Source organism: Microcaecilia unicolor, chromosome 8 (genome assembly GCF_901765095.1).
Source record: "Microcaecilia unicolor chromosome 8, aMicUni1.1, whole genome shotgun sequence".
Lineage (NCBI taxonomy): Eukaryota > Metazoa > Chordata > Amphibia > Gymnophiona > Siphonopidae > Microcaecilia > Microcaecilia unicolor.
The window spans coordinates 218,555,369-218,581,065 of record NC_044038.1 but is presented as its reverse complement, the minus strand read 5'-3'; the positions used below and the strand labels follow the sequence as shown (position 1 = coordinate 218,581,065).

General features: G+C 42.0%; 1 protein-coding gene across 2 annotated transcripts in view; it reads left to right on the top strand.

Annotated features, from left to right (window-relative positions):
- The window catches only part of ARFGEF2 (ADP ribosylation factor guanine nucleotide exchange factor 2), a 144,746-nt gene that overhangs the window by 11,813 nt on the left and 107,236 nt on the right, over nt 1-25,697 (top strand). The window contains exons 3-10 of one of the 2 annotated variants that reach the window (XM_030213057.1): nt 5,730-5,853; nt 7,263-7,409; nt 16,051-16,230; nt 18,297-18,522; nt 20,821-20,910; nt 21,642-21,793; nt 23,830-23,963; nt 24,721-24,955. In XM_030213057.1, the coding sequence (XP_030068917.1) occupies nt 5,730-5,853; nt 7,263-7,409; nt 16,051-16,230; nt 18,297-18,522; nt 20,821-20,910; nt 21,642-21,793; nt 23,830-23,963; nt 24,721-24,955 (1,288 nt within the window). Of the gene's footprint in view, nt 1-5,729; nt 5,854-7,262; nt 7,410-16,050; nt 16,231-18,290; nt 18,523-20,820; nt 20,911-21,641; nt 21,794-23,829; nt 23,964-24,720; nt 24,956-25,697 lie in introns of both variants that reach the window. The other variant, XM_030213056.1, reaches the window with a different exon arrangement.

The window sequence follows — 25,697 nt, the reverse complement described above, 5'->3', positions numbered from 1 at the left end:
TTTTTGCGATGGGCGTCCTCCTCTGCATGGGTCCCACTCACAGCAGCCCCAACGAGAGGTGCAGACCTCCCGTTAGGTTTTCCACGGTGCATGGGATCGGAAAACAGCTGTGCATCTGCCTTGCATGTGCATTATAATACTAATTAACTCATTATAACTTTTAGATCATTGCATTCCGTTTTCGTTAGCTGCTACCGTGACAGGAAGAAGATGTAAGAGACCTGCCTGTACCGGAAATTGTTTTCAAGGGTGATGATGCAGAGGAACTGAAAGAAATCTCAGTGAACCTGGAAGATGTACTGTGCCAAATTGACAAATTAAAGAGTAGTAAATCACCTGATCTGTCGTTAAAATCGTCTGTAGTACTTGAAGATTGGAGGGTGGCCAGTGTGACACCGATTTAAAAAAAAAAAAAGAAAAGGGTTCTAGGGGTGATCCGGAAAATTACAGACCAGTAAGCCTGACATCAGTGCCGGGTAAAATAGCGGAAACTATTATAAAGAATAAACTTACAGAACACGTAGACCAACATGGTTTAATGGGACAGAGTCGGCATGAGCTCAGCAGAGGGAAGTCTTGCCTCACCAATTTGCTTCATTTCTTTAAAGGCGTGAATAAACATGTGGATGAAGGTGAGCCAGTGAGCCGGTTGATGTAGTATATCTAGATTTTCAGAAACCTTTTGATAAAGTTTCTCATGAGAGACTCCGGAGAAATCTTGTGCTGAGTGTGTGGTCACAGCCAAAAAAGCAAACAGGATGCTAAGAATTATTAGGAAAGGGATGGTGATTAAGACCGAAAATACTGTAATGCCTTTGTATTACTCCATGGTGTGACTGCACCTTGAGTATTGTGTTCAGTTCTGGTCGCCATATCTCAAAAAAGATATAGTGGAATTAGAAAAGGTTCAAAGAAGAGAGACCAAATTGATAAAAGGGGATGGAACTCCTCTCGTATGAGGAAAGGCTAAAGAGGTTAGGGCTTTTCAGCTTGGAAAAGAGACAGTTGAGGGGAGATATGATTGAGGTCTACAAAATCCTGAATGGTGTAGGACAAATAGAAGTAAATCGATTTTTTTTTACTCATTCCAAAAGTACAAAGACTACAGGATGCTTGAGGAAGTTACACGGAAATACTTTTAAAACTAATAGGAGGAAATATTTTTTCACTCAACGAATAGTTAAGCTCTAGAACTCTTTGCCGGAGGTTGTGGTAACAGCGGTTAGCGTATCTGGGTTTGAAAGAGGTTTGGACAAATTACTGGAGGAGAAGTTCATAGTCTACTAGTGAGACAGACATGATGAAGCAACAGCTTGCCCCAGGATTGGTAGCATGGAATGTTGCCACGATTTGGGTTTCTGCCAGGTACTTGTGACCTGGCTTGGCCACTGTTTGGAAAACAGGATACTGGGCTTGATGGACCATTGGTCTGACCCAGAATGTCCACTCTTATGTTCTATGCTTGTGATCCAAGGACAGAGCCTCTTTGCACTTTCCGTGTGAGTTTTATTGTAAAACGTAGAAACAAAATTATCATAAACTATTACATTATGGAAGGATGGCTTTCAGCTCTCACCAAGTCTCACGGAATGTTTAATTTCTGAGATTGGGGCCTTGAAAGAGGCAGTCAGGCTTCCTTTTCCTGAGCCCTGTCTAGCTCTGCTCAGCAGGATTTTGGAAGCCCCTATAAATTAACATGTTAAATTATGTCATTGAGTTAAAAAGAGATTTTTTTTTTTTTAGTCTCAGAAGCTAAAGTACATCATTGTCTTTTGTTTTATGTACAGTATTTATAACCCACTCTATTCAGTGTTCAAAATGGATGATAACATAATCATAATACACATGTTGCATCTAACCATTGTGGATTAGTGATAAATTCAAAAAGGGTCGCCCAAAGTTAGTTGCCAAACATTTGGGTGCTAAGGGATAAATTCTGTATAATGCCTGAAAAATCCACATGATAAAAAAAATACGCCTAGGTGTATTCTTTATGCCTAAAATTGATAGAATCTGCTTAAATTTCTGCGCGGTGTATAGAAGACGCTGAGCGTCTATCCGTGTGACTAAATTTGGTTGCGTCCATTTAGCCCATGTTTTACTTGGTGTAAATCCTGATGCATAGATTTTTGAAATGCCCGTGACCAGCCAGTTCCATGCCCATAACCATGTCCCCTTTCAGCTATGCGACTTGGAATTTACACTCACCATGTTAACAGAATACATTTAGTTGTGCGCTTAAATCTTAATGCCAGTAAGTGCTGATAAGTGCTTATTAACATCTAATTAACAGCACTGATTTGCTAGTTAACCAATTAAGTTACACACTGCTGTACAATATGCTTTGATTTCTGCATGGAAATTAAGGCGCGATATATAGAATTTTGAGGTAAGTGTCGATTCTATAACAACAGTTATACAATACTAGTTCCTGGAGGAAACGCCAATAGTCTATTATTGAGATAGATGTGGGGAAGCCTCTTCTAGCCCGGGATTGATAGCATGGAATATTGCTACTAATTAGGTTTCTTGGCCACTGTTGGAAGCAGGATACTGGGCTAGATGGACCATTGGTGTGACCCCAGTAAGGCTGTTCTTAAATTTTTATGTCTGTATTGCCATTCCTAACTTTTTAGATGCAAGCACTTACAGCTCAACTGTTAGGGGCATTATTGCATGTATTGCATTACATGTGCCTGCATGCAAGTCCTGGGCACACCCCTGACCTGTCCATGCCCCTCCCCAGTCCATTCACCCATTGTAGTTGCACGCTATGGATTTTTCACACACAGATTATAGAATATCGACTAAGGTCAGTTGTGCACATAACTGCTAATTGATACCATTTATTTGACACTTATTGCTAGTTATCATCAGTTATCAGCTTATTATATTAAGTTGTGTGTTCAACTGAACTTATTTTGTAACATACGTGCGCACCTTTGTGCATTAAGGACTCGGTTCTATAAATGATGCCCACATTTGGGTGTCTGCCTAAAAAAAAAAAAAAAAGTGCTATTCTATAAACGATTCTTAGAGTTCTGCATCATTTATAGAAGAGTGGTTTTTTGTTTTTTTGTTTTTTTTTAACTTGGAATTTTATTGGAATTCTTGCCCTATAGAACAGTGTTCAGCGCCGAGATCTGTGCTGAATTTTGGCCATGAGGATTTACACCAAATAAAATCTGGTGCAAATTCTCATGCCTAAATTATGCATGGGTCTCCCTTATTCTGTAAAACTGGGTGTAAAATTCCAGGGATGCCTCTGATCTACCCATGCCCGCTCCCCTTTTCAGGTCTGTGTAAAAATGTATGCATAAATTGTAATCAATGCTAATTAGTGTCAATTGATTAGCACCCGATTGGTGCTAATTGGCTCATTTATCAATTCAATTGCATGCACAAATTGGGTGCATACCCATATTTGCGCAGTTTTGAGCGTTACGTGTAGAATTCGGGTGTAAGTGTAAAGTTTGTTGCATGAGTTCATAGAATTTCCCCTTAATTGCACTTGTAGGGAGTTCTTTCAGTTTGATAACTATGATTTGGGGCTTTACTGCACTTTATGTTAATAGGATTGTCCTCTATTATAAATGTACCGTTCATCAATGCATTTCATACTTGGAGTATTGTGTTCAGTTTTGGAGGCCATATCTGACTAAAGATGTAAAAAGACTGGAAGCGGTGCAAAGAAAAGCTATGAAAATGATATGGGATTTGCGTTGCAAACCGTATGAGGAGAGACTTGCCGACCTGAACATGTATACCTTAGAGGAAAAGAGAAACGGGTGACATGATACAGACGTTCAAATATTTGAAAGGTATTAATCCGCATTCGAACCTTTTCCGGAGACGGGAAGGTGGTAAAACTAGAGGACATGAATTGAGGTTGCAGGGAGGCAGACTCAGGAGTAATGTCAGGAAGTATTTTTTCACGGAGAGGTTGGTGGATACGTGGGATGGCCTCCCGCGGGAGGTGGTGGAGATGAAAACGGTAATGGAATTCAAACATGCGTGGGATAAACACAAAGGAATCCTGTTTAGAAGGAACGGATCTATGGAATCAGTGGACATTGGGTGGCAACACCGGTATTTGGAGAATAAAACTGGTGCAGGGTGGGACGTCTACGGTCTGTGCCCTGAGAAAGGCAGGGACAAATCAAACTCGGATATACATACCATGTAAAATGAGTTTATCTTGTTGGGTAGACTGGATGGACCGTTCAGGTCTTTATCTGCCGTCATTTACTATGTTAGTATAAAAAATGCTTGTTCAGATGTTTTGTCACAATATTTTTCCCACTGCCTTAGTACCACACAGTATGTTTAGTTTTCAGACGGCCTTTTTTGTTTGTTGTTTGTTTTTGTAAGTAATGGGATTACTTTGTGATTGTAGATGGATCACCGTTTTTAGCAAATTGATCCAGGAGTTGTAAGACATTCTTCAGATGGCACAAAAAGGATTCAGGTGTCAGGATGTAACTAGACCAGGTTCAGTTTTGATCTCTGCTTTTGTAAGGGTTACAGTAGGTGGAAGCCTTTTGTGCTTTTATCTTGTGTCATCAGCCTGCAGATAATCTGAAGGGTCACTGGGAAATACATTGACTTGCTTCATCCTTGGAGCATTGCTACTTTACATTTTGCTCTGAAGTTGCCAATCCAATTTCTATTGTAAACATAGCTTTAATTGTTTAAAGTAAACGCATTTTACTGATAATCAGTCTTACGAAAGAACAGCTAAAATTCTCATTACAATGAAAAGAAGCAGTTCTGCGTTAATTTTCTCTTTCTGCTTAGACTAAAATCTCCTTACCATCTTTGATTTTGATCTGTTGTTGGCTAATATAATTATGCTGTCCTGTTATGTTTGCTCTAGAAGTGTCTCTTTTCTGTGCATTGACTTTAAGAGCCATAATTTCTGTAGATGCTTTGCTTTGAGAGGCATCCTCAGTATCTGCAAGATATGTTCATAGTGATCATATGTATTGAATTGTTAGCCAGTGAGCTACACTAGCAGTAAGCCCAGGGCTGGATTTATGGCTCACGTTACAAGGGGCCTCATTATTATGTTACTGCTTTAATAATAATAATAATAAATATATATTTGTACTGTAGTATTTTATGCATACTCTCACAAGCATGGAAAACTATTAAACCTAAAATTCACTTCCTGCTTAAATGTTTCAGTTTAGGGGCCACAATACGCATAAATTGGCCCTGAGTCGGTCAAGTTTGTAAAGAGCATGACCATATTCCTTTTTTTTTTCCCCTTACCTCTTTTCTCTGATTGTTTGTTGTTGTTTTTTTACTTGCCTTTTCAAGCTCAGGACGAGTTACGTTACTGGTGTACCAGAATGTATGTGCCCAAGTGAGTTTCCCTGAGGCAGTGGCAGTCGATGTGACTTTCCCAAGGTCATAGATTGTCAGTGGGCAAATCTGCATTCAAACCAGGCCTGGTTCACGGGCTGCTTCTCTACCAATTAGCGTGTGCTGAATGCGTAGAAGCCCATGGGAATTGAATGGGCTTCTTCGCATTCAGCATGTTAATCGATAGCGCCACTTCTTAAAAGGAGCCCAAAGAGAACTGAATAGATTGTGAAACACGTGGTACATGAGTGTCCAGTCAAGTCCTAATGTAATGCTTTAGACCCCAGTCGATCTAGGAATTCCTTTTCAGTATAAGGTCTTTAAATATCAATATATTTTAATGCATTGCTCTCATTTTGTAGGCATGGCACTTCGACACCACCAAAAGCAAACTTTATTGAAGCCGATAAGTATTTCCTTCCGTTTGAGTTGGCCTGTCAGTCCAAGTCTCCTCGCATTGTCAGTACATCTCTGGACTGCTTACAGGTGTTGCATTTACATTTCTTTGAACTGCAAAATCTTTGTTAGACTAGCTTATAGTTTTATTATATCCTGGTGTCAAAGGTTTAGACTTTAATTTCTGTAGCATTTAATTGGAAGGGGGGGATTTAAAATTTTGGGTGAAGCTGCTGGATGCTAAAGCAGAATTTGGTTGATCAAAAGTAAGTTAGTTTTGAAATGCATATCCACAAATGTTGAGTATTATAATCATACCATGAGAAAGCCCTAAAGGTGTGGTCCGTTCTAATTCTTATTATCAAACAAGGTAGCTTACCAGTATTTATCTACTTCTCTCACAAGAAGTTGTATAAATGTGAGGGCATTCATAAACCATCGGAGTATACAGTTCTCTCACCAACTCAGTATTGAATCCTAGGCCCCACAATGTTTTTGATTTTAGCTATTGTCAATTGCAATTACACTATCCTTTAGGTCATATTTCTAAACCGGACAAGCACATCTTCATTTCTTTTAGTTTTAAAGACATATTTTTTTAAACCCACTACCACCAATGATGTGTGTTTTTAGATACTAAAACAAGAGAATGTGCTACTGTATGATCTAGAAATTTGACCAGTAAGTTGGACAGTTTTAATTGTAAACATCAGAAGTATCCTGGGACCTATGATTTAAAAACTTTAATGAGAAAATGATATAGTGCGACCCTGTCTTATGAGCCTCCCTGTCTGTATATCAATATTTAAATGTATATATGTATATTAAAGAGGGAAGTTCATAAGACAGGGTCATATTTTTTTTTTAAGCCAATAAGTATTTCCTTCCGTTTCAGTTGGCCTGTCAAGTCCACATAAGCGTTGTCATTTCTCTATCTACATCTATAATCTTGATATAATTATATGATAACTTGTTGGAGAAACAGATAAAACTGTGGTAATACTCCGGCAGGATTATGGACCTTCTTATTTCTGTGGCTGCAGTAGTGGTTCTCTTAACTGCTGAAGAGAACACACAGATTTTTGTTTTTGATTAATGCTAACTAGAAAAAAAGAGAGTGTACTTAATGAGCATTTTGTTGACTTATTTTTAACTTAGAGTTTTAGCACATTTTCAGTTTTAGGATTTCTTTTACAGCGCCATTCTAGTGATGCCCATGCTGCAAATGAAAGGAAGCTCATAGGAATTAAATGGGCTTCCTCTTATTTGTCATGCAGGACTCGCCAGCGTGGCTTCGTAAAAGAAGCCCTTAATGTGGCATTTCCACTATGATTTAAAGAAAAAAAAACCCCAAAAACCTTTTGTGTATTCTTCCTTGGCGGCACTTAAATGCAAAGAAATGAAAGTAAACTTAATACGGATTGTGTAGTGGTAGTCCAGAAAAAAAAATAATGAAGGATGTAGAATTAAACAAAAACTATGTTTGCTTCTGCATTTAGAAATTAATAGCATATGGGCATATCACTGGGAATGCCCCAGACAGCGGGACCCCCGGTAAGCGGCTCATAGATCGGATAGTGGAGACCGTTTGCAATTGCTTTCAAGGGCCACAAACGGAGGATGGTGTGCAGCTCCAAATAATAAAGGTACAAATACCCATTTTCTTTCAGTTTATACCTAACCTCCATGTGTACTAAGCCGCTCGGCTATGCTGACACAGCCCATCCAAAGTGAATGGGCTATGTCAGCATTACAGCAACGCCAGCCGCTAGAACAGGGTGGGGGGATAAATCTGTGCATATCATGAAGTGCTTGCTTTATTTTTATTTTTTTGTTTCGTTTGATGAAAGAATATAAAGCGACACGTTCTTGAATTATGTAAAGTGTTTTTAAGATGAAATCCTAGAGAATGACACATATATGCTTGTCGGTGCTAAACTTTCATATTCACTAGGAAATGTTTTTATTATGTGTTGTATGCTGAATGTTTTCACGGTATTGTTGGAGGGCAATTTTCAGTCATTTACGTGGTTATATAGACTCTGATAATTGCTGTGATTTAATCCTGTCAAAAGTATACATGTGGTTGAATAACTCAAGTACCTTTAACCCAGTGAGGTATCGGAATTTAATAATGTTATAAGTTCCTTTGAGCATCATTTGAAAATGTGGGTTTTTTTTTTAAAGTAATGCTCTGTTGTTGTGTGTGGTTCTTTTTTTTTTTTTTTTTTTCCTTTTAGGGGGGGGGGGGGGAGGTAGAGTTAGATGTGGTGTTTGTAGTTTCCAAATTCAAGGCAAGCTACGTTGTATTCTAGGTTGTACCTGAGGCAGTGGAGTGTGAAGTGATGTGCCTGATGGTCAAAGGGGCCTTTTACAAAGCTGTGACAAAAAGTTGCCTTATGCGGGTCTTTCCCATGCACTAAGCCACTTTTTGTTGTGGCTGAAAAATGACCGAGTTTCTCTTTTCAGCAATCAATGGCCACCCGCTAGTATTACTGTTAGTGTGTGGGGCCCTTACCGCCACCCATTTTGTAGGCTGGAAGGGCTTACGCTAATCAGTTGGTGCACGGCAGTGTGACTGCACTAACTGATTAGTGCAGACACACACCCTCTCCTCCTCCAGACACACCCCCACAGTCAAAAAATAACATTAAATTTTTTATCGTGTGGGTAGCACATGCAAAGCGGGATTTTATCGTGGGATGCCTCAGTGCACCCCTTGCATGTAAACCCTTTTAAGCTGCAGTAAGCATGCATTGCTGCGTTTTGCACCTTGGTAAAAGGACCTCCGAGTATGTTAATGGGAGAAGCAGGATTTAAACCCTGGCTTTCCCACTTTGCAATCTGCTTCTCTAAGCTACTTTTGCAGGTGACATGTCAGCAATACAACTGCAAGTTATAACATTAATTTTGCGGGTACACTGACTGCCCTAGGCTATTTCAAGAAAAGGTCACATGATGCTATAATCATTTTCAGCCATCTTATCATAAGACATGCTTCATCCTCAACTGTGGGTGAACGTTGTGAAGTGAATGAATGTTTGTTCTGCTGGTGTTCTGTCATGTGGCTTAATTTGCCAATCAAGCCTTGGGAAACACATCTGATTAAGATCATTCTTTTTTTTCACTTTTAAAGATAGATTTGCTTGCTAGAAAGGCCTCTTTACTAGCATATGATGGTATTAATAGGCACAGGCACTGGCTTTCAGCTCAAAACTGAGAACAGCTGGCATCTCTTGCTATCTCGGAGGAATTTGAGGTATTTGCGCTGTTGACTTTTCATATAGGAGACTTAGGATGCTTAAGAACAAATAGCATGTAAGAGCTTAATTTACAGCAGTAACACTGGTAACAGCAATAATCCTGGGTAGCTTGTTTTATAATTAAGACCAGCCATGCTAGGAAAGTATCCTTTTTGCGCTTCTGTCCTTTGGTTTACTGCTTCTCATACCACACCTCAAATACCTCCTAGCTGTAGAGGCAGGCAGATCTTTTAGTTTGAAGGCCATAGTGGGGGTGTGGAGCAATTTCCAGAGACCAAGTGCAGAATCTGACCAGTAGGCTTAGTATATTGTGACTATATTACAGCTCTTTGGTTTGTGTGTTGCTTACTTTGCATGCTAGTTTCCCACTATTCCAGAACCTGTGGGATAGTTGTGTCCATCAACCAGCAGGTGGAGATAGAGAACTGAAAACTGAGCTGAGATGTATCTCTCTTGGCATCTGTCCAGCTTCTCTGTATTTTTTTTATCTCCAGCAGGTGGATGGACACGCTTTTCAGCCTCTGGTTCTGAGTGATTTGCTCCTAGTCCAGTTGGCCAACTGGTCCCCAGTTGAACTTTGCAGATGGCTTGAGTCTGCAGAGTCATATCTGGAGGTCTTCAGATTCTGGTCTCTGGTGCCCTGTAAATTTATTTCTTCCCTCCCTTCATCTCTCCCCTGTTTCCTGTGAAGCTCTCCTTTTCCAATACAACAACCTTAAAAAAAAAAAGAGTGGTAAGAGGTTTAGTGGAGTGCGCAGGACAGAGTATCGGTCCTGATTGTTTCTCATCTGTGGTAAGACTTTTGGAGACTGAGGGGGGGGGACAGACGGCAGTGGTAAGTCCAACTAAAGTTTAACTTAGAACCGCTTGGAAGGCTGCAAGTTTTATTTGCTGCAGAGGAGGGATCCTGACTCACAGCTTGGGTCTACATTGTGCTGTGCTTGTGCCAGTTGGGGTGAATGGCAACTCCCACGGAGGCAGTTAAGTGGTTTTCCTGCTGTGGGACCCACCGGTCAGCATCGAGGCAGTGCGTGCAAGCTGGGAATCCCGTGAGATGTGGGGGAAATGGTTTGCAGCTGCAGATTTGGCATAGGATCCCTGTATGCTGGGGATTTGGCAGGAGAGCACAGGAATGGGCGCTGTTTGTTGGGGCCGCCTGTCTGATCACACCCGGAGTGCAGTTGCCATTTTACAGCCTCAGCGCCCAACAAGAGTGTTCTGCTGCATCAGGATCTTTGTTTTCTCTGGAGTTTATATTCCTCTTCCACCAGGCCTATTTACTGAAGCAGGGACAGTCAGAGTTTCCGCAAGGTGCTTCAGTTTCTTGCCCTGCTGCCCCTTCGGCTTCTAAGAGATCTCGTTTAGCCTCATCTGTCCACTCCTGGAGGTTTCTTTGCTTCTTCCTCCTTATCTGATGTGGCGTCGGTCTATTCAGAGGAGCTATCATTGAAGGAGCAGTTAGAGGAGGGAGAGCTGAGGTTATTTCATAAAGAGGAGCTCAGTACTCTTTTTTTCTGAGGCAGTGGTGGTGCTTTCCATTGAGGAGCCTTCTGCTTCGGTGTTGGGAGTTCCATCTTCGTCGATCATGAGTAGGCTTGGAGGTCTTGATGCAAGACCTGATTACAGCATAATGGGTCTCACCGGACGCGGGGCTGAGAGTGGGAAGAGCCATAACTTGTCTCTACCCTTTGTTTCCAGAGGAGAAATTGCAGCTTCCTGGGGTGGACTCCCTTGTTAAGGTGGTGACTAAGAAAATAACCTTGCTGGTGGAAGGGGGCATTGCCCTAAATAACCAACGTGATAGGAAGTTAGATGGCTCACTAAAACAATCCTTTGAAATGGCCTCTTTGAGCCTTCGAGTGGCAGTGTGCAGCTCGTTTGTGGCTAGAGCATTCCTGAAGTGGTATCAGCAGTCTACAACAGAAGACGGTCACCATTACATCCTGCTCGAAGCAGGGTTGGCCTACTTAGTAGATGCTATTTATGATGATATGGGTTATGGCTTGCAGTATGTCTTTGGCTGTTGTGGCATGTCGGCAATGCTGGTTGTGGCATTTTGCAGCATATGTAGCATCAGTCACGTCATGCTCTTCAGAACACTCCTTTTGAGCCACCCCAGAATGCTTCCTTGAAAGATCTTAAGCTAAAGACAGTATTAATGGTGGCTGTTGCATCTGCACATAGGGTTTCAGATCTTTAGGCTCTCTCTTGTCAGGATCCCTTTCTCTGCTTTTTGGAGGCGGGGGTCTCCCTGTGTACGGTTCCTTCCTTTCGATGTGCGTAGAGTCCTCATTAGATATCTGGAAGTCACAAATGAGATTCACAAATCGGACAGACTGCGCTTTTTGGTAAGCAGAGGCTTGACCTCATGGCTTCCAAGCAACGTAAATTGGCATACTGTGGGATGTGTTCAGGTGTCCTGCGGTAATTGCCAGAATAGCACACATTAATCTGAGTTCTAATATATATATATATATATATATATATATATATATATTTATTTATTTATTTTTATTTTTTTTGGAGTGGGTAGGTCGGGGTGGAGAGTGGACATTCCTTCTCTACTCAGCACATCCACAGTAACGTACGCTAACTGGTTAGCACAGGAGTACCGCGTGAGCCCTTACTGTCTGGTGGTAAGTAGGGCTGTACCGAAATATTTGATTCAGCCACGAATAGTGCCCTGAATACATTATTCATATTCTGCTGAATAGCGATTTAAATTTTGAATACAAATAATCCAGTAGAGCCCAGGATTATTGAAGTGAACATTCCTTCCCCCCCCCCCCCCCCCCCCAAATATTCAGCACTATTTTTTATGGCGCTTAACTGCTAAGCGCTAATATTCAGTGCAAGATAAGCTGGTTATCTCTGCTGAATATTAGCAATTAGCGCATAACAGCTAACCATTATATCGCAAATGGCCAGCTAAGTTTAGTGGGCAAATCGGATCACATAAATAGTCGTCCTATCTTTGCCCGCTGTAACCTTAACTGGCCATCACTGAACATTCACTTAGTCAGTTTGAACTGGCCAAAACCAAAATCAGATATTCAATGCCAGTCACCAGAATATCCAGGGTCAGCGCTGATTATTGGGGCACTTATGTGAGCTTCCTCCCACGGCCTGGATATGCAGTTCTTGATCTCTGATTTCACATTGCTTCTTTTATGATTTCTTAAAGCTCAATGATCATTATTCGTATTTGGCCAAATAATATTTTTCGTTATTCGTATTTGGCTGAATAGTAAAATATGCTATTCGGTACAGCTCTAGTATAGCCTTGTTGCATGGGAAAAACCCACATGAGGACATACTGAGGCCACTTTTGTGCCACAGCGAAGTAAAAGGCCCCCTTAGTTTGTGAGCCCTCCAGAAACAAGGAAATAGTTTGAGGTCGATAACCTAATGTGTTTGAATGTATCGCTGGAAAGGTGAATGTAACCTGCCTTGAACTACCATTGGAAAATCATGAGCTACTACTACTACTATTTAGCATTTCTATAGCGCTACAAGGCATACGCAGCGCTGCACAAACATAGAAGAAAGACAGTCCCTGCTCAAAGAGCTTACAATCTAATAGACAAAAAATAAATAAAGTAGGCCAATCAAATCAATTAATGTGAACGGGAAGGAAGAGAGGAGGGTAGGTGGAGGCGAGTGGTTACAAGTGGTTACGAGTCAAAAGCAATGTTAAAGAGGTGGGCTTTCAGTCTAGATTTAAAGGTGGCCAAGGATGGGGCAAGACGTAGGGGCTCAGGAAGTTTATTCCAGGCGTAGGGTGCAGCGAGAGAGAAGGCGCGAAGGCAGTAGTGGAGAAGGGAACAGATAAGAAGGATTTATCCATGGAGCGGAGTGCACGGGAAGGGGTGTAGGGAAGGACGAGTGTGGAGAGATACTGGGGAGCAGCAGAGTGAGTACATTTATAGGTTAGTAGAAGAAGTTTGAACAGGATGCGAAAACGGATAGGGAGCCAGTGAAGGGTCTTGAGGAGAGGGGTAGTATGAGCTAAATAGTAAAAAGTAAATAAAATGTATTGCACTGTAAGAATACAAAGCATAGAGGAAAGGAAACAGTGCAGCCAAGAATCAGACATGCTTATATGTTGAAGAATGAGCTAGTGCCTTTCACTAAAATGTTCAGGAAATGATGAAATTGGATTAGGCTGCTGTTGTAAAGCAAAGCTAGCTGCAGGGAGTCTTCAGTTGCACTATCTTTCTTTAACAGTCTTCCCTTTTCCTGTCCCTTCCTCTCTGCTCTCCCCTCCCTCCCCCCCCCCCCCCAAAAAAAAAAGAAAGAAATGGTAGCAACTATTGCTGTTAAGTTTTTAAATAGAGCAAAGAAGCGTTTGAGCATGGCTGGTGTACGTAACTGGACTACTTTCCCTGACCAGAAAGCACTATACACATAGGTTTCCTGTGAGATTTCAGGAAGAGTCTTGGATCTGGTAACCCTTTGGTTCCGCAAAAGGTTAAACTGGGAGCTAGTGCAAGAGCAAACATCTCTTACTGACTGTGTAGGTTCTGATCTTGGAAAAAATGGCTCTTTATTTTAAGTTCTCAACTTTATTTTGTTAGTTATCCTATATAATAATACTCACCTCCAACGTTCTATGAGCCTGGCTGCCTGTGTCCGTAACTTTGGGCTCCGAAGCCCCAGCTGACGTCACTGGACGCATTACGCCAAAAACCCAGGGGACGTGATCAAGTTGGAATCTGTTTGTGTGCGTACGTCAGACGCACGAGCACAAACTGATTCAAACTTGATCACGTCATTCGTCCACACCGCGCGGCCGAGAAGAGGAGACTTCGGCTGGCGGGGGTTGGGGTCCCCAGCCAGCACAAGTACGAGACGGTGGCAGGGGAGGTTTGGCAGCGGGAAGGGGGGCTCGAGAGGGTCGCAACAGGGGGGTCCAGGGGTCAGGAACTCCGAGGGGGGGTCTGGAAATCGTAGGGAGGGGGGGTCTGCAAATCGGTGGGGTCTGGAACTCGGAGAACTGGAGGGAGGGGTCTGGAATTCGGATGGAGGGGGGGTCGAACTGGGGGGGGAGGGAGGGGAGGGGTCTGGAACTCGGAGGAGGGGGTGAGGGACGGGGATCTGGAGGAGGGTACGAGAGGGGAGGAGGGGGGAATGCACCACCTGTACAAAAACTAAATAAAAAAAAAAAGGGGGGGGGGGACTACCCTGGAACACGGAGGAAGGGGGGACACTGAAACTGGGTGGGAAGGAGGGACCCCAGGCACACACACTCTCTCTCACAGACACACACTCGCACACAGTCTCACTCCCTCACACACACACTCGCAAATTCACTTTCTCTCTCTCACACAGTCACTCTCACACACACTGTCTCAAACATAAACACTCCGAGGAAAACCTTGCTAGCGCCTGTTTCATTTGTGCCTGAAACGGGCCTTTTCTACTAGTTAGTGCATAAAACAGCACAGCATTGCCAGATCCCTCCCTTCCCCCAACATAGCAGAAATCCCAAACTAGTCCAAAAGTCCCATGTAGCACTATAGAGGAGTCCAAATAGCACAGAAGTTCTCAAAACATCAGTCACGTTCTACCACTATTGCCTCGTACTTGTATATCAAGCGAACAAAGTTCCACCAGAACATTACACTCAGCACAAATGTATTCTGCCAATTCTACAATGTGCCTTAGAAGGCAACAGCCACCATAAGACAGTAGAGCTTGCCATATTGCCGGGTCTTAATTGAAAAGTCACCCAAATAAGAGGCCCGCATATGTCCGTGATGTTTCCAGCTGAAAGACTTTACAAATTCTTTACCATACCTGCTCCCAAAATGCATACACAACTGGAGAAAAAGAAAACACATGCTTTAAGGTTCCAACAGAAGATGCACAGGACCAACACTGATTAGATACGCTTGACCTCAGATACTGGAGATAAACTGGTGTCCATATGATTCTTATGTGCCAAGAAAAACATGAACTGTGTAGTAGATGCAAAAGCAGCCCAACAAACCATACTAGTCTAGAATGCCTTCTGTTTAGCAGATGTTATCCCAGTTTCCTGCTCCCAAACCTGACGCAGAGATGCATGAAGCAGTTTATACAGACTAGATACTAACACCTGCAAAATTACACAAGCTGTGAAGTCCTGACACTTTAGCAATTGATGCTAAATTCTTTTTCCATGCTTACCCTGTCATTTGCTGAGTTACTGGGTAATCCTATATAATAATTCTCACCTCCAACGTTCTAATGGGCCTGCCTGTGTCCGTGGCTCCTTTGGAGTTACTGAGCTAAGCTCCGAAGCCAGGCTGACGTCTCCGGAAAGGAGACACCAGATTGGCTGCGACATAAGGAGCAGCAGCCCCCTCACGCCCCTCCCACCGAGTTCCAGACTCACCCCTCCCTCCGATTTCAACACCCCCCCCCCCCGCGTTACTGACCCCTGGACCCCCCTGCCGCGACCCTCTTGACCCCCCTTCCTGCCGAAAACCCTTCCCCCGCCGCCGTCGCATACCTGTGCAGACGCACACACACAAACTTGATCAGATCATTCAGCAAGCAACGCCGGCGCAGACGAGAAGAGGACTTCGGCTGTCAGGGGTTGGGGTCCCCCATCAGCACAGGTAAGCGACGATGGCGGGGGAGGGTTTTCGTCGGAAAGGGTCGCGGCAGGGGGGTCCAGGGGTCAGTAATGCGGAGGGGGGGTGTTGAAATCGGAGGGAGGGGGGAGTCTTGAACTCGGTGGGAGGGGCGTGAGGGGGCCTTGAACTGGAAGGGAAGAAAGAAGGAAGGGAGGGAGGGGGGCGTGGGTCTCAGAGGGGACAGAGCGAGACAGCGAGGGAGGGTGGGGGATTACCTTGCTAGTGCCCGTTTCATTGCCTACTGAAATGGGCCTTTTTTTACTAGTTTTATAATAAACAGCCAGTGCTTGACTCTCATTGCTTCTTTGGTTTATGTAGACATTATCCATATCCGTAAATGCTTTTTTGCCTTTTAAATGTGTTTTTCATTGACTTTCTTTATATCTTGTGTTTTGTTTTAGGCTCTCCTTACAGCTGTGACATCCCCACATATTGAAATTCACGAGGGAACAATTCTTCAGACTGTTAGGACGTGTTACAATATCTACCTAGCTAGTAAGAATCTCATCAATCAGACCACTGCCAAGGCTACCCTCACTCAGATGCTGAATGTCATTTTCACCAGGATGGAGAATCAAGCTGTATGTAGTCTGCATTGCTTGTACTTAATTTTTTTCCCATAGAGTTTTAAGTCCTTTATATTTTATGCTGTCCTTGGATGTTATGGAGGGTGTTTCTCATTTTGCTCGCCTCCAATTTGAACAACTAATGCAGTACAGCCTGATCTAGTGCTTGATAGCCACCTGGGGGCACACCTAGCCAACTGCATTTTCAGACTGGCCACAATGAGTATACATAAAAATGTATGGAGATAGAGATATGGAGATATAACCTTCCTTAGAAATCACTTGCCCCACCAGATTCTGTATAGGTTGCCCAACTTGGGCACAGATTCCAGATCATGCATAAACTAATTAGTCAATTAGGCAACTAACAATCAATTATTGGCAGTAATTAGGAGCTACGCACGGATCTGTCCTACGACCTATTCTATAACATGCACCTAAATTTCATAGCATTTAACTCCAAAGGGGGTGTGGCCATGGAAGGGGCATAGGTGGACCAGGGTTGTTCTCAGGAATTAGGCACGATGTTATAGAATACCTTCATTTGCACGCCTCAGTTGGGCATAAGCGTTTACACCAGCCTTTTGGCAGGCTTAAGTGGTCGAGCCCAAAGTTAGGTGTGAAATACGAGCTAAATCAGTACTTTGTAAAGGTTGTTCTGCGTAGAGCACCCTTTACAGAATGCTAACTTAGCGCTGAGCAACCTGGCACTTAATTTGGGCACCATTTATTGAATCTACCCCTTTGCCCCATATTGCACTTTTTTGTGCTTAACACTCAGGTTATAGAATTGTGCCAGTTATGTGCGTAAACTAATTGGCAAATTAGCCACTGTTGGCAACAACCAATAATCACCCATAATTGGAGTTAATTAGCACTAAGTGGTGCTAATTTAGTTACACATGTAACTACACTTAGTTGCTATTCTAGAAGGGAGAGGCATGGGTGGCTCAAGGGCATGCCCAGTACTTAGTTGCTAAAACTGCAACATTTAGTCGTGGCCATTTACACTGGCTATTGAGAATGCATAAGTGGCCACACCTAAAAGTTAGCACATAAATGCTCACTTGAAACTAGTATTCTGTAACAGCAGTTATGCACATAATTGCCGATATAGAATCGTGCTTAACTTGCAGCATTCTAGTGCCTAAATTTTGGCGCTTTTCAGAATTACCCCCTTCAAGAACAATTCTATATCTGGACTCTCGCATTTATGCACCCCTTGTGTGTATGAATGTACATAATACCGGCACTTGGTTGTGGGTAAGTGTACACATGTGAAAGTGCTAGCAGGGTGCTATACGTCACATGTAAATGCAAGGAAGGCGCACAGATGGACGGGGCTCCTGCTTACATGTGTAATCTATGGCTGGTATAACTGCAGGCACATAAATGTAAGCTGTGCTGATACAACAGAATCTGAGTTCCCAGATCTCATTACAAAATAGGCTCTCACCATGTGTCTTCTAGGTGCTCAGTTATAGAATTGCCCAGTTTGCACGTTCAGCCTTGTTAGTTTCAGTTCTGTGTGTGCTTTTAAATTGATGGTGTCATAAAATCTGATTTTTTTTTTATTTTTTTTTTTTGTGGAAGGGAAATGGGATGAGGTTTGATTTTTACCTCCTTTACTGCGTTTACAATCAAAGTGGTTTACATATTATATATAGGTACTTATTTTGTACCTGGTGCAATGGAGGGTTAGTGACTTGCCCAGAGTTACAAGGAGTGGAGGAGTAGCCTGCTGGCTAGTGCAGCAGCCTGAGCGCCAGGGGAACCAGGCTCGATTCCCACTGCAGCTCCTTGTAACTCTGGGCAAGTCACTTACCCCCCCCCCCCCCCCCCCCCCCCCCCAATTGCCCCATGTACAAAATACTTGTATATAATATGTAAATCACTTTGATTTGTAACCACAGAAAGGCAATATATCAAATCCCTCCCCTTTTCCCTTTCCCTAGAACCACAGTGCATTAGGATTGGGAACGAATCTAAACATGGTCCTGGTCTTCTGTCATGAAAACCTTGGGTTGTGCAAAATGTTTAGTTGTATAATTAGCCTGGATATATGTTTGTGTTAGTTACAGGAGGCCAAAGAATTAGAAAAACAGCATCAGAAACCCCAGTCTCCTACATGCCACGTGACCGGCTCTCCTAAAACCACACGTGTGAAGCCAAACCAGCGGTGGAGCAAACAGTCATCCCAGGAAAAATCTGTGGATTTAACAAATGGTGGACAGGAGCACAGCTATAAAGACGGACTTGAAAGTGGGGAAGAGGAGACTGTGAGGAATCATATTCATGTAGTATTGGGTAAGAGTCGCTTTATGCTTCCTACCATCACTGGTTGAAATTGTAATGCATTGTATTGGCAGCTTGGTGTTCCTTGTTACTATTTGATATCATTCATTTGCACAACAGTACATTGCAGTGGAGCTCCAAGGAGTACACGTCCTTTCATTCCTCGAAAGATACTCGTTATTACTTACAATTTTGGTGTTAAACTTCCCATACAATGAGCCATACCTGTTGCACTGAGATGACATGTAAGGTCTGAGCCATGTGCTGATGACAGGCTTTTGGCTAAAATTTAAGAACCTGTGAAAAATTCAAGATGGTGTTGATATCCTGCCTCCCACCCCTGTTAGAAAAGTACAAAAAAAGGGGGTGGGGGGAGCAGTTGTACAAGTGGGCACCTCCTTTTTCACACCCCAGTATCATGCAGTGAGAGTCTGTTTTATAATGGCATCTGGGTGCCAGGATTTTGTTAGAGAATGCTATCATAACCCAGCATCAGAACATCTACATGTAAACCATGTCTGCCGGGGCTCCAGTCGGTTATGGAAAAACTGGACAGGATTCAGTTGATGTCAAAGCTTACGGCTCTCAGAAGGGGACAGATTGTTCAATATTACAAACTGTGGGAAGTATATGATAAATGGAAAAAAGCCAACCAAACTACAAATTCCTAACTTTTCCCAGACACGCAGGGGGGGGGGGGGGTAAGAGAAAGTAACGAGGCAGTTATTGGAGGACACTTGTTTACTATGTTCACTTGCTTCCTATGTATAGGCAATTTAAAAAATCTCACACTGTATCATGTATAACAAGATATATTGTGCCTTCAGTACTATGTTCTGTTTGGAAAATTATAAATAAACACATTAAAAAAAAAAAAAAAAAAAAAGAACATCTACATGTAAGCAAATGCAGTTACCCCAGCCATTGACCGAGCGGAGGAGTGGCCTAGTGGTTAGAGCACCGGTCTTGATATTCATGGTACCTGGTTCAAATCCCACTGCTGCTCCTTGTGATCTTGGGCAAGTCACTTAACCCTCCATTACCTCAGGTACAAACTTAGATTGTGAGCCCTCTAGGGACAGGGAAACATACCTACTGTACCTGAATATAACTCACGTTGAGCTACTACTGAAAAAGGGGTGAGCAAAATCCAAATAAAAATAAATGCAGTAGAGATTAACTTAACTGACAGTATTCTGTAAGTTACATGGATAAGCTCCGCTTGCATTTATGCATTATGCCACTAAGCTGTCCTGCTGCACTTAGACACATGAGTGTACAGTTAGAAAGTGCTAGCATTCTGTGCATTTATGCACTCAAGTGGCATGTCACTGCAGGCATCCAGTTAAAGAATTGCCCTTAGCAGTGCATTTTTAATAGCTGCAGCCCTAATGGTATTAATGTGTGTGATTAACACGATTTAATGTGTGTTAGCATGCACTAATGTAGTAGCACACTTTGGTAGAACTAATCTCTTAAGACCATGGCCTAAGCAGCAGGGTTAAAACTTTCTGCTAAAATAAAACAAAACTGAACCATTTTGTATCTTTAAGCTGTTAGGGGTTCTTGGCTTTCTTTGTGGATTTACTTGCAAACAGTGAAAGAGGTCTTGCATGTGGAAATGGGTTTGTCTTGAAATCTTGTTAACTTCCAATTTTAGCCTTGCTATTTATAGTGATTTTGTTTGTGGAATGGTGCACTGTCACTGAACAAATGAAGCAAGTTCACAAGTAAAATTATTTTTGTTATCAGGGTCTGAGTCTGACACATTTCAGACCATATTGGATGCTTTATGCATGTGGAGAAAAATCAGTATTTTTTTTTTTCTTCAAATGGGCAGTTGCGGATTTAGTGAACATTACTTGATCCAAACCAGGGGTGGGCAATTTTGGTCCTCAAGGGCCACAATTTTCAGGATTTCCCCAATGAATCCATTGTATGGAAACAGAGCTCATGCATTTCATTCTGAAAATCCTGAAAACCCGACTGGGCAAGGGCCGAGATTGGACAGTCCTCTCAGTTTGTCTCTTTCCTCGTCAGGCTGGACCACAATTTTCTCTCCTATATAAAATTCTGAATAGAGAAAATGACCTGGACAATGTGCCTTGTTCTGACCTGTAAACTCATAAAAACATAACTGTTGCCATACTGGGACAGACTGAAGGCCCATCAAGCTCAGCATCCTGTTTCTGACTGTGGCCAATCCAGGTTACAAGCACTTGGCAAGATCCCAAAACAGTATTCAACACAACTATGTACACACACACCTTGCAGATTTATGTGAGTGTTTGATTTTGTTTTAATATGTAGCAGTGGAGGAAAAGCCTGATGAAAGAAATGAAGGAGCTCACAAGATAGCTGAACGCATTGTGGAAGATGTGGTCACATCAGCAGTTAAAGGTGATTTCCATTGCATACAGCCACTTCCTGTTTTTTGTTTTTTTTTTAAAATCATTTAATTGTTTTTTTAATCTCCTATATAGTTTTTATTTTAGACCACTCCTTAATGTTTGAAAGTTTACTTTAGATTCTCTTTTTGTTCTGCATTAAGGGTAATAAAACAAAGAAAAGAAAATAAGATGATACTTTTTTATTGTAGTGACAATAAAAATATATATTGTTCAATAAAAAAGGTATCATATTTTCTTTTCTTTGTTTTGTTTAATTTCTGTTTATTACCTTTAAAAGTGGACTAGCATGTTTATCACACTACTTTGTTCTGCATTATAAATTTAGCTACTTAAGATACTTGTAGCTCTTTAATATAATATCCAAACCAAGGTCACTATTCACAAACATAATATTTTATTCAAGGTACAAAAATCACAGCTTCTCCAAAATTTCCCAACAGTACAAACAAAGCCATAAAAACAAATTTAAATATAAAAGCACCAAATAAACTTAAGTAATTAAAAATATCATGATCGAATAAACGCTCCATATTCCAAAATAAAATAATACACAGCACAAGAGCACCATATTCTGTTATATGGAGTGACAGTGGCAAACTTATGTACCAGCTACAATTTAAATGGTTTTTCATGATAAAATGTAAGTATATATCCAAGTTTGGATATGATGCAGACATATTTATTGCCCGTGATATGTTTCTCCCCTGTTCTGATTTTAAGAGGCTGAAGAAAAGCATGGTGTGCTGGAAACCCCCGAAAACACTTTAGAATCTGAAAACGAAGAGCTTACCTCCTGTGATAGGATTAGTGAAACTGTCCAATCAAATGGAATTGCAGATGATGGACAATCGGTGTCATCCACAGATAACCTGGTATGTCATGACTTATAATCAGAACATCTTTAACTCTCAGAGCCAATGGATTCCTTATAGAACATTGCATTTTACAAACCATTTGTAACTGGATATGTTTTGGTTAAATTTTCCCAGTGGACCTTAAAGGGGACCCCCTGATTGATGAGGAAGGGTAAGGGATTTGATATACTGCCTTTCCGTGGTACAATTAAAGTGGTTTTACATATTTGGGTACTTTTTCTGTCCCTAGTTGGCTCACTATCTAAGTTTGTTTTTTGTATTTTGGGCATTAGAGGATTAAGTGACTTGCCCAGGGTCACACGGAGCCTGCTGCAGGATTCAAACCTACTTCCCTGGGTTATTAGGCTACTCCTCCACTCCAGGGGTTCCTTCAGTTTGTCTTTTCTATTGGTTTGAGAGAAATGTTTAATACATCTGGACTTGTTCAAGTTTTTCTGCATGTGGCCTAGTGGCTTGAGCAGCAGGCTGAGAACCAGGGAAGCAAGAGTTCAACCCTCCCCCCCCAATCTGCCATTGATTTATTTATTTATTGCATTTAGATTCCACATTTTCCCACCTCTTTGCAGGCTCAATGTGGCTTATAATGCATCATGAATGGTGGAAATATATTAGAAAATAGACATTTAGTGTTACAGAAGGATCTTGGGCAACGTGATAATGATAAAACATGATAGTAGTATAACGATCATCTTTGTTACCATGGGCATTCATTGTCTCAAGTACCAAACTAAGTCTGGGGCAGGGACCTACCTACAGTACCTGAACTGGATTTAGAAATATGAGGTAATTTTTAAATCAAAAAAATTTAAACCAGTAAAGAATATAATGGCCCTGTTGGTTACACCGGGAAACTGAGTAGCTTAATTCCAAATTAGCTTTTCCTATCTCAGACAGCTCACTTTTTATTATTTTGACAGTGCATAACTACTAATCTCCTTTGCCTCCCCTTTGATACTATTTGCATCCACATGATCATTTCAGTACGTCTTTTGGCCCTTCAATAAAATGGATGTAAAGAGTCGTGTGTTTATAATTACTACTACTACTACTTAACATTTCTAAAGCGCTACTAGGGTTACGCAGCGCTGTACAATTTAACAAAGAGAGACTGTCCCTGCTCAAAGAGCTTACAATCTAATAGACAAGTGAACGGTCGGTCCGATAGGGGCAGTCAAATTGGGGCAGTCTGGATTCACTGAACGGTAAGGGTTAGGTGCCGAACGCAGCATTGAAGAGGTGGGCTTTAAGCAAAGACTTGAAGACGGGCAGGGAGGGGGCTTGGCGTATGGCTTCAGGAAGGTTGTTCCAAGCATAGGGTGAGGCGAGGCAGAATGAGCGGAGCCTGGAGTTGGCGGTGGTGGAGAAGGGTACTGAGAGGAGGGATTTATCCTGTGAACGGAGGTTACGGGCGGGAACTTAAGGGGAGATGAGGGTAGAAAGGTAGTGAGGGGCAGCAGACTGAGTGCATTTGTAGGTAAGAAGGAGAAGCTTGAATTGAATGCGGTATCTGATCGGAAGCCAGTGAAGTGACTTGAGGAGAGGGGTGATATGAGTATATCGGTTCTGGCGGAATATGAGACGTGCAGCAGAGTTCTGAACAGATTGAAGGGGGGATAGATGGCTAAGTGGGAGGCCGGTGAGGAGTAAGTTGCAGTAGTCCAGGCGAGAGGTAATGAGGTAATAATTCTATCCATGTACATTCGAAATGCCTGATAAGCCTGTATGCAATCATAAATTATTTAAGGGTAAGGTGAACATTTACTTTTTCACTAAATTTTTATCAGGCTAATGCTGGTTGTATCCTGATTCAGGTGATCTGTAAGAAAATATATTGTCTGAAGTTTTATTTGGAATGTCTGTGTATGCGTATTGCTTTCCTATTTGTAATGACATTCTGCTAAATCTTTATTTTATGTAAACTACTCTGACTTGTCTGACAAATAAGAGTGGTATATCAAATATTTTAAACTATTAGTATCTTCCATTCTAACGGGAAATCTCAGTTCTGCTCCTCTCATTTTTCCTTGTGTCAGGAGTCAGATGCTGGTCAGGGTCCCTTTGTTGCTGCTAAGTTCTCCCATATCCTGCAGAAAGATGCCTTCCTCGTGTTCCGTTCACTCTGCAAGCTCTCTATGAAGCCACTGGGTGATGGACCACCAGACCCCAAGTAAGTGTGGCCTGTGTTTTGTATTTTGTAAAACTACTTTAGGAGATGCAGAACAATAGTGTTCAGAAACATGCTAAAATAAAAATGCATGGTTTTTTTTTTTTTTATATTTGTTGATTTGTTGGTTTTACTGCCTGAAGCCTTCCAGTATTAAATGGGTAATTAAGTGAAAAGAAAGGTGGTGATACTGCCACAGAATGCTTCTTAGTCTTGCTTTAATGAACTATTTTCATTATGTTGGATTAGTTTTAATAATAGAAGTACTTCACAGAGAATGAAAACAGTGTACCAAAAAGCAGCATGTGTAAAAGACCTTTATTGAAGTATGCTTCTCATTGAGGTTGTCCCGTGGCTTGTCTGCAATGTCACTGGGTTCAAACGTTTTGAGTCTTAGTCCTTCCAGTGATTTCTAAAGTGTTGATAGGATGATCATATAGCTCCATGTCAAAGAGGGCGATGATCCACTCCTGGCTTTACACCATTGCATGTAGTCTGATCTGGTCCTGCTTTTGTTATGGAACTCAGAAGGGAAATCAAAATTACACATCCATCTGTGCAATAGAGTAAAATCAGGACTACCTCCACTTATTCTCCTGCACGTTATCCTCTGTATCAAGACTTAGATGAAAGGGCAAAAGAGAAACTTTGGAGTAAAGAAGCAAGCTTCCCTCCTTTTAAAGAAAGGGGAGGGGCCCCTCTGAGTGATGAGGGCAGGCTTTAAAACCTATCTTAATCTTTATTCACTCATTTCCTTCAGATCCCACGAGCTGCGCTCCAAGGTTGTTTCTCTTCAGCTGCTGCTTTCAGTATTACAGAACGCTGGTCCAGTCTTCAGGACCCACGAGATGTTCATCAATGCCATCAAGCAGTACCTCTGTGTGGCGCTGTCTAAAAATGGTGTCTCTTCCGTTCCAGATGTGTTTGAGCTCTCACTTGCCATATTTCTCACTCTCCTTTCAAACTTTAAAGTGCATTTAAAAATGCAGATAGAGGTAAGAGGTTTGTTCTTAAAAGTATCTGTGTTTATATAGGACCAGATAAAACACAAATCCTTAATTCTAGAAGGGCAGTTACACACCACGATGATGGCAAAAGCAGCAGTTACATGTGTACGTGCACATAAGCGCTGCTCTGTAACTTCGAGCCTAAGTGCTCTAGCACATAAGTGCAACGGAGGTGTTGACATTGGAGGGGATTGGGCAGACCATGGGCATATTTCTACTACTACTACTACTTAACATTTCTAGAGCGCTACTAGGGTTACGCAGCGCTGTACAGTTTAACAAAGAAGGATAGTCCTTGCTCAAAGGAGCTTACAATCTAAAGGACGAAATGTCAAGTTGGGGCATGTCAAGTTGGGGCAGTCTAGATTTCCTGAATAGAGGTATAGTGGTTAGGTGCCGAAGGCAACATTGAAGAGGTGGGCTTTCCAAAAAAACCTTATCCAACTTATAGAATACTGTCAGTTGCACACACATTATGCCAAGTTTACGTGTGCACTCTTTCTCCTGCCGTTGATACGGCGTAACTGCTGACTAATGCTAGTATTCTAATGAATTTGGGTCGCAAATTTGCCTTTATAGCACTGGCTTAATTCTCAGATTTTTGGCACCTGACTTTTAGCGCCCTTTATAGAATTGCCTCCAAAATGGGAAACAGCTGTTAGTTTTGTACATCTGGTCCGTAGCATTCCCAGTCCTTGATCCCTTCCCTGACCTATTGATACCAGTTTCA